Genomic DNA, 15,884 nt, shown 5'->3' with positions numbered 1-15,884 from the left:
TTTGTCGAAAGTATGTGACACTGTAGAATAAAAAAAAAATGTCAAGTGATGTTGTTCTTTGGTTGAGTAGACTCAGACAATTTAAATGGTCACACATTGTGATGCAACTGTCATCACAACCCCAATAATATACACATAACAGCAGCACACATAAACCGGTGCAAAATCAGTGTCCTCCCAATCTGATGAATAAGGAATAATTAGTCTGGGAGAGAGTAGTTGTTTTTCTGCGGAAAAGCCCCAGGCTACAGAAACAGCACAAACTGCCTCTGATATGAATAGGATTTATTCATATTCCCACATTTTGGCATTGTTGCTGATGATGCAGGCAAGAGAAGTGCCCCAAAATTTCATACTGACAGGGAGAGAATTAGGCTTTTATCCATTGCAAATAAAAATGAAAAAAATTGGATGCATCTCAAGTGATTTGAATATAATCCTGTTAACTCATTGTATCAAAGGAGAGTCCTGAGTGGGATAAAGATCAAATCCGAGAAAACATATTAATTATTACCGTGCTAATTAATTGCCTCTTTGCACCAGCACATCACCTTTTCTGCCATTATTTATTACCTTTGTCCAGGGAATTATTAATTCCATACACACAGCAGAAGGTTGCAGAGCTGAATACACTGTACACACAATGCTTGATTAATAAAGCACCACACACACACACACACACACACACACACACACTCTTCTCGCTAAACACAGTGATATAATTTTTTTCCATGTTGGTCTTCCTGCCAGTGTAGTCTGTGGATGTATGATGCGTAACAATCGTTTCACATCTTCAACTGCAGTTGTACTTCTGGATTGTGTTCACTAACACTTTGCTTTATGATCACCTCTGCTTTCTCTTCTGTTACTGTGCTGTTGTTTTTTCCCTGATTTTCTTCCCTTCTTGTTACCAGGTCTCATTTCCACACACATTCTCATTTTATTCTCTACAACCTCCATGAGAACTCCCTGCCTCTCCTCTTTGATCCTGACCTTTTGCTTTAGTGTGGAACACAGCCTGGCAAATTGATTCTCTGGTTTCCATTTCAGTGGTGGCTTACCTTTAAGCTGTCCTGCCAGAATGCCAATCAGAGATACATTTGGACAGACAGACAGACAGAAACACAGGCAGGGATGGTCCTCTCAGATGTCAATAAATATTAAATGAATGCTTCAGACTTCCTCTTTGCCAGGCCACCCAAACACACGCTTAGAGATTTAAAGAATTTTTGTGAGGATGTCTGCCTCTAAACATCTTGCAATGCTTTCTCCCCAGCCCCAGCTCTACCCGTCTGTCATCATCAGACACCCTTTCCTCCTCCTTTGCCCCTCTACTCACCTCTCCACATCTGTTTATTTCCAGTTTCTCTCCATCTCCCCCATGTCCTCTTGCAAACCTCTATTCTTGCATCTCCAATTTGACTCTTAAAGCTTTTGAGTCCTTGCATCTGCACTTGTGACATGTCTTTACACTTCTAAAATGTCACTAAAAGGTTCCTAGCAATTCACCTCCATGCTTACTTATTTTATGCTGTCTGGGATGAACTGAGCCATGACATTTTTTTTGTCTGCCTCCATTCTTCTGCCTAATAAAACACTCACTCCTACCAACGTTCCTCTCTTTTTCTGTCAAATCATCGCCACCTTGATGTCATCTGGTCTTCTCTTTCGTATTTTTTTTGTCTCTCTCTCTTGTTCGTAGCTCTCTCCCTAGAGACCATAACCTGTGAAGGCTTTTTATGTCCAATAAAGGCGTCACAGTTCCCCGTCTCTCTCTCTCTCTTTTTTAGGCCAACTTAGCAGTGCAGCAGAATCGTCTAGCCATAGCTAATGTGGACCTTCAGAAGGCTCAAGGTGAACTGGATGCCAAGCAGGCGGAGCTGGATGTGGTACAGGCGGAGTATGAGAAGGCCATGATGGAGAAACAGGTCAACAACTTTACTTACTTCCTTGAAACACAAATATAACTCCCACACATCTGAAACGGCAATTAAATCATGTGATTTAAAGCAGATGTGAGATGAAATCTTTCTTTCTTGCCATTATCTTTTATTTGAAAAAAAAAAAAGAACTCTTTAAGACTAATTAATGAACATTGGATAAAAATCATATAATTGGCTGTTAGCTGAGTTTTAATAGCACATCCGTGCTGGTGATCCCATTTTCTTTCTAAATTAACTGTTTTTTGTGATAGTGTGAATTCAAATGGCCGGTGATTCAGTTAATAATTTAATTATGAGATTTCATTCCCTATCTCAACTCTCTCCTGTCTTTTCACAGTAGCAGTAGCAAGTTTCTTTGTGTGTTTAAGCATAAACACAGGCTAAAGTATTTAGTCCATGAATGGAAAAATCAATTGAAAAAATCAAATAAAAAGTAAGCATTAAAATATGTAGGATGGCTGAATTAAGTCTATAGTAAGTTTCTTTAACTGTATGTATTTGTTAAAGATCATTTCCTGAGCTGATGGTGTGCAACCTGATGCTATTTATAACCAGGTTGTGCTTCTTAAAAGTATGCTAAAAAAAGTTTGTATTTTTTTAACCTATAAACTGTGATCACAGAGGTGAGCTGTCTTTTTTAAGCACAGTCTGAAGACCTGTGATTGCCTGCAACAAAAATGGAAACTGACTCAACCTGAGTTACACAAGTGCCACTTTTTAAATTAATGTAACTCACACCAGTGGTACACTGTTAAGTGAGTCTGTCTGCTGTGTGTGTGTGTGTGTGTGTGTGTGTGTGTGTGTGTGTGTGTGTGTGTGTGTGTGTGTGTGTGTGTGTGTGTGTGTGTGTGTGTGTGTGCGTGCGTGCGTTATCATCAGTACTCTCTGTTCTGTGAGAAATAACAACATGTGAACGGAACAGCATGTGCATTACCACTCTCTGATTAGGAAATCTGGACCGCCCAACTTGACTCTTTTTATAATTTTGTGATTAAGACGCAGAGCTGTTCATCTCCAGGGGCCAAAAGTGAGATTGAACGGCTCGCTGCAGAAGTGATTTAGGCTTAGACAATTGCTGTTGACTTTGATATGCTTCTTCATTAAGAGAAAGCCTATACCACACAGTCTTTATTGATGAAAGAGGTGTTGTTGCTATTGGGAAAACCACCTCTGTATTGCCTGTGAGCAGCTGATAAAAAGATACTTGTGATAAGTGGCTTAAAGGTGCTGTTGATCTCTGCTATGTTTTTATAAAGGAAAGCTAATTTGGGCACTCAAATAGGTTAATGGTTACATGCTAGCTTAACCCAGCTCAGTGATGGGCATCTGTATTTCACCTAATGCATGCTCACACATACAGACAGACAACATTCACACCTACAGCAGTATAGAGTTTAAATTAACTGTGCCACTGGAAGGACATCCACACTGATAAAGAGAACATGAAAGTACATTGTAAACTTTATACCAGTTATCCTATTGTACTGGGATTAGAAAGTATCTCAAGTCACAAGGGACTTAAGTAGGTCAATACTGATTTGTACATGTACTTGTCCATATAAACATACTTGGTATTGGCCTATGTATGCTCTGACATACAGCGACTAAAAGGTTGAAAGAGGGTTAGATGGTTTTGCGAAGAGACAGTTGAAAGGACAGACAGGGAGGCAAAACAGACACATCAAGCTACTGACCTGTTTCCCTGCCCTTCACTTCCCATCAGACACTGCTGGAGGATGCTGAGCGCTGCAGACACAAAATGCAGACGGCGTCCAGTCTCATCAGCGGTCTTGCTGGCGAGAAGGAGAGGTGGACAGAGCAGAGCAAAGAGTTCTCTGCCCAAACCAAACGGCTTGTTGGTGGGTTTCAAAGCAGGCCTCATAATGTAACTGGTATTTGGAAAACTACAGCATCAGAGAGATATCTCTGCAATTTAATAATAATAATTACACTGAACAAAATTATAAACGCAACACTTTTGTTTTTGCTCTGATTCATCATAAGCTGAACTCAAAGACTTTCTCTATGTCCACAAAATGCCTCTCAGATATTTTTCACAAATCTGTCAAAATCTGTGTTAGTGAGTACTTCTCCTTTGCCGAGATAATCCATCCACCTCAAAAATGTGCAGTTTCACTGTATTGGGGGGGGGGGTCTGGAAACCAGTCCGTATCTGGTGTGCTATTTGCCTTGCGTAGTGCAACACATGTCCTTCACATAGAGTTGATCAGGTTTGTTGATTGTGACCTGTGGATTGTTGGTCCACTCCTCTTCAATGGCTGTGCGAGGTTGCTGGATATTGGCAGGACCTGTCATATACGCCGATCCAGAGCATCCCATACATGTTCAATGGGTGACATGTCCGGTGAGTATGCTGGCGATGCAAGAACTGGGATGTTTTCAGCTTCCAGGAATTGTGTATAGAGCGTTGCAACATGGGGCCGTGCGTTGTCATGTTGCAACATGAGGTGATGGTCGTGGATGAATGGCACAACAATGGGCCTCAGGATCTCGTCACGGTACACGGACATTCAAAATGCCATTAATAAAATGCACCTGTGTTCATTGTCCATAACACACGCCTGCCCGTACTATAACCCCACCGCCACCATGTACCACTTTATCCACAATGTTGACATCAGCAAACCACTCAACCACACAACGCCATACACGCTGTCTGCCCTATACAGTGAGAACAGGCATTCATCTGTGAGGAGAACACCTCTCCAAACGCTAATGAATGCGAGCATTTGCCCACTCCAGTCTGATACGATGACGAACTGCAGTCAGGTCGAGACCCTGATCAGGACGACGCGCATGCAGATGAGCTTCCCTGAGACGGTCCTGACAGTTTTAGCAGAAATTATTTGGTTATGCAAATCGATTGTTGCGGCAGCTGTCCAAATGGCTGGTCTCAGACGATGTTGGAGGTGAAGATGCTGGATATGGAGGTCCTGGGCTGGTGTGGTGGTCTGCAGTTGTGAGGCCGGTTGGATGTACTGCCAAATTCTCTGAAACGCCTTTGGAGCCGGCTTATGGTAGAAAAATGAACATTCCATTCATGGGCAACAACTCTGGTGTCCTGCATGGTGTCAACATGCCAATTGCACGCTCCCTCAAAACTTGCGATATCTGTGGCATTGTGCTGTGTGATGGAACTGCACATTTTCGAGTGGCCTTTTATTGTGGTCAGCCTAAGGCACACCTGTGCAATACCCATGCTGTCTGATCAGCATCTTGGGATGCCACATCTGTGAGGTGGATGGATTATCTCGGCAAAGGGGAAGTGCTCACTAACAGATTTTGACAGATTTGTGAACAATATCTGAGAGGCATTTTGTGGACATAGAGAAAGTCTTTGAGTTCAGCTTATGATGAATCGGAGCAAAAACAAAAGTGTTGCGTTTATAATTTTGTTCAGTGTAATGACCATTTCTGTTGGATGATTAAACAAATAAACAAGTTACATTTGGATTGCTAGCCTAAATCCACAATGACCTAAATGCATACAAATACTTCTAATCACCAACAATGTGGTAAAACTGTTACTGTTTCCAGACTTTAATTTAATTAATTTTTTTTTTAAATTTGACAGTTACACAAAGCCAATATTTAAATGTTACATGTACTTGTAACAACACCTTTGTTGTCTTGCTTCCAGGTGACATTCTTCTGGCCACAGCTTTCCTCTCTTACTCTGGTCCCTTCAATCAGGAATTTCGTAATCTTCTACTGAGTGACTGGCAGAGGGAGTTGAAGCAGCGTCGGATCCCATTTGGCAGTAACCTCAGTTTGACCGAGCTGCTCATTGATGCACCCACTGTTAGCGAATGGAACCTACAGGTCAGTCATCTGTTTTCATAATTAATGCCAACCATATCTACCATTTAAATGCATATTGACACTGTTAATGAAGTGTGTGATAATTCTTTACTGTATCTTTATCTAGTTTAGGTTAGGTTTTGTATTTTCCTTTTAAAAGCCCAATTGGACAAGCAGTGTTTGTATTTATATTAGGGCTGTCCCCGACTAAGGATATACAAGTCCTGCCTATTGTCGACTGATAGTCGAATCATGTGTGTTTTTGTGCATGATGATTGCGAGCCACAGCTAAACTGAGGCTTATTGTTGACCCTTTCTTTCTCTCTCTGTCTCTCGCCTGCCATTCACCAGTCTTGTGCAGAGTTTTGCGTGCATACCGTGCTGCCAACAACTGCACGCACGTTGCATTCCTCGCGGGTGTATTTCAGGTAGCCGGCTGTTTAAAAACGATATTCTTTGTGTGGTTAATCAACGGTGATAAATCATCCGAAAGTCTCATGAGATTAGGACAACTCTGCACAACACCGGTGAAGCTGGGGCCCCGTCTCTTCAGCAAGTGTTCGTCTTCTGCCACTACACGCACATGCTACGCCTACACATGCGCACTGATGACCCAGGGTTAGGATCACAATTTTGGATTAATTTACGGAACATTTATTGGAGGTTTTTTTCTTTTTATGTGTTTATTTACAGCATTAAACAGACGTTGAAGACCCCCATGTCACCAAAATGGCATGATCCTTGTTTTGCTGCGAAGCTTCAACTGTAAGATTGTCGAAGCCCTAATTTATATTGATCTCAAAATAAATAAAGCATAGGCGCGATCACCAGAAACACTACTTGGGAAATATCTGGAGTTTTCTCCAAGAAACATAGAAATCTGCACTACAGAAACATAGAACATAGAAAGTTTTGTCTATTTTCTATGAAAACGTCATATTGAGGTTTCCTGACTGTAGTAGTTATTTAAGTATTAATATTTAACTTTATACAATAAATATATGTATCTTGTAACGTCTGCTGTTACTAGCTAGTCAGCTAGCTACTAAGCTGTTTATTTAAGCAGATGTCAGCTAGCTTAGAAGCTAGCTGACATCTGCTTAAATAAACACCAGAATTGAGCCTTAACCAGTCATTTGTCTTTCATTTTACAGGGGCTCCCCAATGATGACCTGTCAATTCAGAATGGCATCATTATCACCAAAGGTGCCCGCTTCCCCCTTCTTATTGACCCGCAGACTCAGGGAAAAATCTGGATCAAGAACAAAGAGGCCAGGAATGAGCTGCAGGTTTGGGATATTTATCTGTTCATTTGCTTTAAAATATGTGACCTGTGTTTGGTACTACCTTTTTTTAATGCACGATGAGGGCGTACCATTACATAATACAAATCTCCCCTATGTAATATCCAAAACCCACTGACTGAAGTTATTATTTGTTTTCATATTTTCCTTTCAAAATTCTATTCAAGACAAGTCATTACCTATCTAATAAAGCAGAATTGCCAAACATTTCAATTAAAACAAAGAAGTGGTTCATAAATAACAGATAAAACTCAACTACGCCCACCTTATATCAGAAATAGTACCATACGCATTTAAGAGTTTAATAGCTCCCCTCCCATTTCCTGTGCCAGTTTTTGAAATGTGAGATTTTGATTTTTAGCAGCTCTAAAATCTTCTTCAAATCGCTTTAAATAATAGTTCTAGATGCTCAGCTTATGCAGTGTACTGTTTGCCCTTAAATCACTTTCACTGTTAGGGGCAATCTCTGAGCCGAGTGAATGCATTCTGCAATCCTATTAGGAGTGTCCTGAAGACACACGCAGTGGGTTTAAGCCCTTTCCACAAGTGACTCCATCAAACAAATGTATATATTTTTAGTATATGTATATATTTTTGAAGGTTTTCTAAAAATGGCTCATTTTAAAAAGTGATGTTATTGGGTTGACCATGCCAGTCTCACTCTCCTGACAGAGGTTGGCCTGTGCAGCTTAGGAGGAATGAGTGAGCAGTGAACATGTTTCTCCTTTGTTTGACTGAATCAGATGCTCCTCATTTTCTGGCTTATAAATTTGCTCATCAGTCTGTTGGAAACAATGTGATTGCTGCTGAGGTCAGTTAGAAAGGTGATGACATGTTTTTTTTCTGTGTAACAGAACTTTTAGGGTTTATTCTCTTTAAATAAATATCAACAATATTACAAAGACTGCATATCTCCAGTTATGAAATATTGCTGGGATCCACCCTATTATTTTCATGGCTGAGGATGAAACACTTGTTCATGCATTTGTCTAATCTAGGCTTGACTATTGCCTGTACAAAATACTGCTGCTAGGATATTAACCAGAACTGGAACATTTGACCGCATCGCCCCTGTTCTTAGTTCATTACTTTGGCACCCTATACATGTTAGATCTGATTTTAAGATTCTACTTTTAACTTTAACCAGCCTTCTCATCACCTCTAACCACTTCTCATATACCTGCTAGGGCTCTATGATCACTAAATGCCGGACATCAGTAGGTGGCAGAGCTCTCTTTTAATACCCCCCTCCTCTCTGGAATTGACTTCCTATCCAAATCTGAAAAGCTAGCTCCATTGACTCAAAATCATCAAACATCAGCCTTAACAGTTGTGTGGATGGTTACATATATGTACTGTATTTTACACATTTATTTATATGTGAGTTTTCAACTGTAACCAGGTATGATTGTACAGCACTTGTATGTGCATATTGTGTATTGTTGCGTTTTACTTCACATTTTATATATTTTAATATTTTTAACTTTATGCATTTTAATATGTTGATAATGTTGCTCATTATTGTTTTATTTTATGTACAACCCTTTGAGACATACATTAATGGGCTGTAATAAACTTTGACTTACAACCAGATTGTTGTTAATTGTTAATAATAACAATTCCCACTGCGGACATGGGACAATGTCGGATCTGACCAATGATACAGTACCTTGATTCAAAAAGGGAATGCTTCCAGGTGTCAAATGCATTACATGTTTATGTCACACAATTACCTTTTTTTTATCCATACATTAATCAATCATATTCTGATCCCAGATCACTTCACTAAACCATAAATACTTCAAGAACCACCTGGAAGACAGTTTGTCTCTTGGGCGCCCCCTTTTGATTGAGGACGTAGAGGAGGAATTGGACCCTGCGCTCGACAACATTCTGGAAAAAAACTTCATTAAAACTGGCTCCACTCACAAGGTAACGTGGCAGAAAAAAAACCCTCATGAGACCCTCATGTGCATCGTGGTTAGAAGAGTGTGAAATGGGCAGGTGTGTTTTGAGCACTGGGGGGAGGGGTTGTCACACCTGTACTGACACAGGTTGACTAGCTCAGACAGGGGAAAAACAAGCCCAGTCAGACACTGCACTGCATGCGTAGTGCTGGCTGGAGGTGCAGAGGGACTTGGATTTCTCTAGCCATGTCAGCTGGATCACCTCTCCCGAATCATGTTAATTGTCTTGGGACAGATTAAAGTGTGCTTTGTCACATTTTCTCTTTTTTTCTCTGTGAGGCATGGTGACTCACAGAGAGTGTTTTATTTTGTGCAGAGTGAGTGACTGCAGAGGTCATTTCTCTCTGTTGCCCTGGGTCTGTGGCACAATGCATTTCCACTTATTTTTGGTTCTATGGGGTTATATAGAAGTTCAGCATCACCAGCTCTTTTAAAAAGAAATTAGCTTGTGGCAAACTATGGCCTCTTTTTGACTCTGTGCACTGTAGGCATGTCTAAATCTTTTGAAGCTGCATTGACAAAAATGCACGAATCCACTTTTTAAAACCCACCAGTAGGTAACAAACATATTTTACAACCTTAGCCTTAGAAAAAAACTTATCTTTTACATCTGTTTCTTTTGTTTGGGGAGAAGTGTTACTATCACTTTAGATGCTCGCTTTCCAAAATAACCAGGCAACACAGGGGATTACTTTTGTCTCTGACAAACAAACATGTGTTTGTATTGCCAAACAAATTAAATTCAGTAATTACCAGGATTGATGAAGCTGATGGAATCGGTGATATTGATCTGCAGATTTAGTGACGAGGTTGGTAGTTTTCTCATGTTATGTAATTAAAGTTAGCTCTTTGTTTCTGTGCTTTGTTCAAGTAACCCTGTTGTCTTTTTTAGCAGCAATGTGTGAGATGAGAAGAGCATTTAAGGAAAACCAAATCAGGCCTTAAAGCACTTCATTACTTTCAAATGATATGAACTAGACAAACATGATGATCCTGCATTTTATATCTAACCACACTTGAACTGATTTGTACCAAGGGATTTTTAATGAATGAGTTCACGATGAGTCCCCCCATTGAACAAAATGTCTCACTGACTCCAAGAAACTAAATTTTCCTGTTGATGGGAAGTGAAATCCAATATTTTCTATTACTTTTGCTCTTTTCATTTGTGGCTGTATGGTGAAAAAAAAAGACCTGTCTGTCTAATTTCCTCTTAGATAGATAGGACTGTCACATTGGCTAATCAAATGCAGACAAAATAACAACCATTTAAATAATGCTCTGCTATATAGATAGATAGATAGATAGATCTATACATATATAGCAGAGCATTATTTAAATGGTTGTTATTTTGTCTGCATTTGATTAGCCAATGTGACAGTCCTGAATTAAGCTGTGAATGTGACTTCTGGGTATTACAGGAAATATAGAATTGTGCATGACAAGGAAGAACTCTAAATTGGTTAGACCTTTCAAAAAGGCATTTTTATTGCACATGTAAATGGGACTTTTCTGTGTTGCTTGTAACAATTTGAGGGATAATTTCCACAAAACACAACTGAGGGGTCAGTCGGAATCCATTCTGTTTGTGAACATTTCTCATCCAGATAACTAAGAACCTCAGTTATTGTATTGTACATCACAACAAGAATGGATTTTTAAATTTGTCTTTACGATCCTTCTCACACACATTCGTATACGCACAGAAAGCTGAATCATATACAATGTAAGCGGTTGGGAGACAAATGCAGAGTTAAAGTCTGCTTCTAGGCATTTCTCTCTCTCTCTCATTATTACCTCAACTCCTGGCTCTGGCTGATGCTGGTTATTCAGCAGCTGAATCAGCAGCTGCCTCCCTCTGTTTCACACATGCATCAAACATACACATATAAATGCACTCACACATACATCAAACATACCATATAACTGCAGGAAACATGGATACACACTCGCACCCTATGGTGATTGCAATTAAGCATGTGTTACATGGGTACCTAACCAGAGACCCGTTTAGAGACTTCTACAATCTCCCTCCCACCCTCTCCTGTAAAGCTTTAATTTCTATTTATATCCTGATGTGAGGAGGAAGTGAAGGTGTCTGCAGTGGACAGCTCCAGGAGAAATCCGGCAGATAGATAATTAGAAGTTACACTGCCATGAGCATTTAAATGCTGATCAGAGCAAACACAAGCACACATCCGTGCGCAAGTACACACACACACACACACACACACACCACACACACACACACACACACACACACACACACACACACACACACACACACACACACACACACACACACACACACACACACGTCTGTGTGTGTGAGCAGCTGTATCTGCAAAGCGTTTTTCGCTGACACCAAGTTAGTGACTGTCATGACAAAGGTGTGACCACTGTGTTATTGTGTTTTTTAAGTGGTTTAGGGAGGATGTGGCTCTATATTCAGAACAACTTATTCCCCACTGTACATGAGCTTTTGATACCTATGCCTGTGTATAGGTATTTCCTGATTTTGAGTTGATAATATAATGAATATGTTGATGGATAATGAGGGTGTGTCTTCCCCTCTCTGCTTCCTTTTGCAGGTGAAAGTGGGTGACAAAGAGGTGGATGTGATGAAGGGCTTCAGGCTGTATGTGACCACCAAGCTGCCAAACCCAGCTTACACCCCTGAGATTAGTGCCCGCACCTCCATCATTGACTTCACCGTCACCATGAAAGGACTGGAGGACCAGCTGCTGGGCAGAGTCATCCTCACAGAAAAACAGGTAGAGTCTCTCTCAGATATTATGGCCATTGCAGCCACTGTAAAGACATTTTACAGCATTTTTAAATTAATTCCTGCTGCACTATTACATTACGTTGCTAATGATGCAAATTGCTTTGATCCTTATAGTTCCTTGAAAAGCCCCGGAGACACCTTCCAAGCCTGGACTTTGATGATTTTAGGGCAAGCCCACTCGGCCAAGGCCAAATGCCATGGTAGCAAGGCCGTCAAATGAAACAATGATTTTAAGTCTAAAAAAAATTATAAATTTAATTTAAAGCTGAGGTAGGCAATTTCTTTTCAGAAGCATTTTTTTGTTAGGCTATATTTGTTATATAACAGCAATGGATTACAAAATCTGGCTGTCTCTTGCTTGTTCTCCACTGCTGTCTACCCTAGTTTGAAGGGTTAATCATTTTTTTTAATGCAAATGTTCTAACTTGTCAATCCTAACCATTTATGCATAACAATGAGGTCAACATTTCGGAAGTTTGTTGTTACAAGTCGGTCTTTTTTAATGTCCTGCCCCATCCAGGCTGTGATTGGTCAGTTAACAATAAGTGACATTGACGAGCGCATTGACTTCATGAAAAGTTGTGTTGATACGGAAGCCACTCGATATAGATAAATAGCCAGCCATACCCAAACCATGCTTATTTTATGCCAATTGTCTTCTGTCTTATGGCCTCAGCTGCAAAACATTAACTAACAGTTGAACTGGTATTGAGGATCTTGAGTAGGAGGATGTGGGCTGGTGCACAATGAAGTCGGCCGACGACAGAGAGATGTGTCACTCTTGTTTGGGCTGCTCAAGCGGCCCACAAAGTGATTTCTCCTGGTGCTCCCGATAGCCAGTCAGACTATGGTTTCTTGTCCTATATGTTTGCTAATTTATCAAGCTTTCTTACCGCAGTTCAGTCGACCTTCTCTTCTCAGAAGTTCACTCAATCACAGCTTTGCAACAATGATACTTCAGCATGAGTTCGATTTAAGTCATTTAAGTCACCTGGTTGGCCGGTACTAGCTTGTCCAGGTGATCATACCAGGCTCAATCAGCGTTTCGCTTGATGTTGCCCAATAAGAATTCCAAATCTCAGCAAAAGATACTGGTGTCTAAAAAATGTATTGACATGACAGAAACAGAGGAGAAAATGACGAAATCTGCAGGGGCAGTGGTGGCGATGCATCAAGACCACTTTTGGTCCCAGGTCATATACATTTGTGAGGGGCATAAGGGAGCACGGCGGCCATGGCCTTCATGACCATTTTCTTTCTCTAGTAAGCACACACTGTGTGAGAATATAGTTGGGAGGTTTTTATCACCATCTGAATATAGAACATGGCAATCATTACTGCCCATTGACATTGTGAAGAAACAAGCAAAAAGAGTGTAAATGTGCACCAATAACAAATACACAAATAAAGACACACACATCTAGTGTCTGGGTCTTGATTCATTCGTGCTGGGCATTTTAAAGGCACCCAATGCAGTGGACGCATTAATTATGGCTGAAAAGAATGGTGCTACTCTAGGAAGTCCGTTGTCTCGCTAGTAATGGCTGATCACGAGAAGAAGCATGGAGTGTCAGCCTTACATTCAGGGCAGTAGTAGTTCTGTAGTAGTACTGTTACTGTGGTGTTTCACTTTGTCACCTGAGTGCTGAAGCAAGAAACAGTTTTTTCCTCTGCTCCCTCTCTCTGTTGTATTATATTGTATAAATAATTTTTGTGAAGAGCATTAGAGCTAGGCTCAAAAACCTGCCATATAAAAGCCAGATACTCTGGCTTATGGGAAAGTATCCTTTTAATCTACAATCACAGTAGCAGTTAGTATCGGTCAGACTGACAGTAGTGGTAACTTGTGACTGTTTTTACCCTGCTAACAGCATGCAAAGGATGGTAATATCAGTTGTACCTTCTGTCTAATACATAACAAGATAAATGCTACTTGGGCTTTATTATTATTAAATTTCCAGTATCTCATCCAGTATCTCATAATCTAAAAGGCATTTAAGTAGCTGATCGATTTCATGCTCACCAGGGGATAACCCCTTTTGATTGTATGATTCCATGGCCTTTTTTCTAGTGCCACCCTACAGCTTAATAACCTGAATGTTCTTGTGTGTGTGTTATCTGTGTCGTTATTACGCCAGGAACTGGAGAAGGAGAGGACAGACCTCTTGGAAGATGTGACATCTAACAAGAGAAAGATGAAGGAGCTAGAGGACAACCTCCTCTACCGACTGACCAGCACACAGGCAACGAAATACATCTAAAACTGTCATATATCAGAAATAATATATTTACGCTACTTTTATTCTAAAACCAGTTTATCTGATTCCTTCTTTGCCTTATAAACAAACGGGATGAAAAATAGACTGGCAAATATGCTCATCTGAAGTACATTAAAATGTTGGCCATTACATTTGTTCCTAGGAAAGGAGGCTGCATATATACCACCCAAAGAAGGATAATAGAAAAACGTGTTAGAGCCATGGCTCCAATTCTGAACTCTGTTGCCGTATTAGTCCCAAGAAATTTTGCATTTTCATTCGTGTTTACTTTTTCAAATATGTCTCTTTGTAGGGTTCACTGGTGGATGATGAGAGTCTGATTATTGTCCTTGGCAACACCAAGCGCACAGCTGAAGATGTCACGCAGAAACTGCAGATTGCTGCAGAGACTGAGATCCAGATCAATGCTGCCAGAGAGGAGTACCGACCTGGTTGGTTGTGACATCAAGACAGAATTGAACCTTTTTTGTTTGGTTGATTACAGTGTGCATGTCAAGTTCAGGTTTAGTCACACAAAACTGATTCAATTTGTATAATTCAGCTCAAGCAATGACAAACATGGACACTGTCTAATAGAAAATGTTATCACCACCACACACATCCCTTTAAAACAGATTTAGTTCATAATAAAAAAAATTAAAACTTCCAGATATTTTGGTCAACTTCATGATCATCATTTTATTAAAAATATTTCACCAAATAATTATTTTATACTCTAGAGGCCAATATTTTTTTAAAGTGTGTGACAGGACTTGGTGTAAAGAGTCATTTTTTGATTCATTAATAAAGATCATAGAGTCAACAGACACGTCTTACACAGCACAGTAACTGAGTTACAAACATGTACTTCAACAACCACATTTATTTTGGCTCACTGTTGAAATGTTTGTGTTTGTGTGTGTTTTTAAGTGGCCACCAGGGGCAGTATCCTGTACTTCCTGATCACAGAAATGAGTATGGTGAACGTGATGTATCAGACCTCTCTGAGACAGTTCCTGGGTCTGTTTGACCTTTCTCTGGCTAGGTAAGAATACACTGGCATTTGCTTCCCTCTGAAATGAATTTGTTTCTTTTTTAAGCGTTTACCAATAAATTAAAAAAATTTTATAATGACACATTTTTGTTGGTTGAAACAAACAGTTTTTTATGCCTGCAGTAAGTGATCCTGTGCAGCCCCACGTCAGTGTCAGTGGAGGGTTAGTTTGGGTTATTGGCATCGTCAGTTGGTGCTGTTAGAGCACTTTGTACACTTTCTAGGTGACTGAATCTGATTAGAATGCACACATCTGTGATGCTATATCATCCTTTGCCAAAAGGCTGATAACCAAAACGAGCAAACCAATTTTAAATTTACTTTAATTATGTCTAATTAACTCCTGTGTCTTGAGTTGTGGCCCAAAACCTACCTCAGTGTCTCTCCATTATCTTTTTACTTGTTCCACGTTCCCACACATTTTGTCTGTTTGCATTAACTTCCAGCCATTAATGTGTTTTTTGAATTGGTTTCCTGAATTTGAAACAAAAGCTACCTTTAGTACAGGATTTATTTTTTTGTTGTTTTTTAAGCTTTCAGGGTGATAGAGAAGGTGACTCTTGTACTAAAGCTCTGTAATTCAAGAAGAGCTTTGTGGCTGAAAATCAATTTACTGTATCCACCACTGGCATACGTGTCAGTATCTCAAAAAATCAATATTGCTCGCTTTTGTCTTTGTAATTGTCTACAGTGTGTGTATGTATGTGTGTATATGTATGTATGTATGTATGTGTGTATATTATATATA

The 15,884-nt window shown here is 40.0% G+C and overlaps 1 protein-coding gene across 1 annotated transcript in view; it reads left to right on the top strand.

Annotated features, from left to right (window-relative positions):
* The window catches only part of dnah5 (dynein, axonemal, heavy chain 5), a 111,582-nt gene that overhangs the window by 74,975 nt on the left and 20,723 nt on the right, over positions 1 to 15,884 (top strand). The window contains exons 67-75 of the mRNA XM_038711914.1: positions 1,791 to 1,928; positions 3,667 to 3,802; positions 5,605 to 5,786; positions 6,920 to 7,054; positions 8,846 to 9,001; positions 11,628 to 11,810; positions 13,963 to 14,067; positions 14,396 to 14,534; positions 15,013 to 15,127. Coding sequence (XP_038567842.1) covers positions 1,791 to 1,928; positions 3,667 to 3,802; positions 5,605 to 5,786; positions 6,920 to 7,054; positions 8,846 to 9,001; positions 11,628 to 11,810; positions 13,963 to 14,067; positions 14,396 to 14,534; positions 15,013 to 15,127 — 1,289 coding nt within the window. The remainder of the gene's footprint in view (positions 1 to 1,790; positions 1,929 to 3,666; positions 3,803 to 5,604; positions 5,787 to 6,919; positions 7,055 to 8,845; positions 9,002 to 11,627; positions 11,811 to 13,962; positions 14,068 to 14,395; positions 14,535 to 15,012; positions 15,128 to 15,884) is intronic.

This window comes from Micropterus salmoides, unplaced genomic scaffold (assembly GCF_014851395.1).
Source record: "Micropterus salmoides isolate LMB-PRFRI ecotype aquatic unplaced genomic scaffold, ASM1485139v1 Ms_hic_scaffold_11, whole genome shotgun sequence".
NCBI lineage: Eukaryota > Metazoa > Chordata > Actinopteri > Centrarchiformes > Centrarchidae > Micropterus > Micropterus salmoides.
This window is presented reverse-complemented; position numbering and strand designations above follow the sequence as displayed.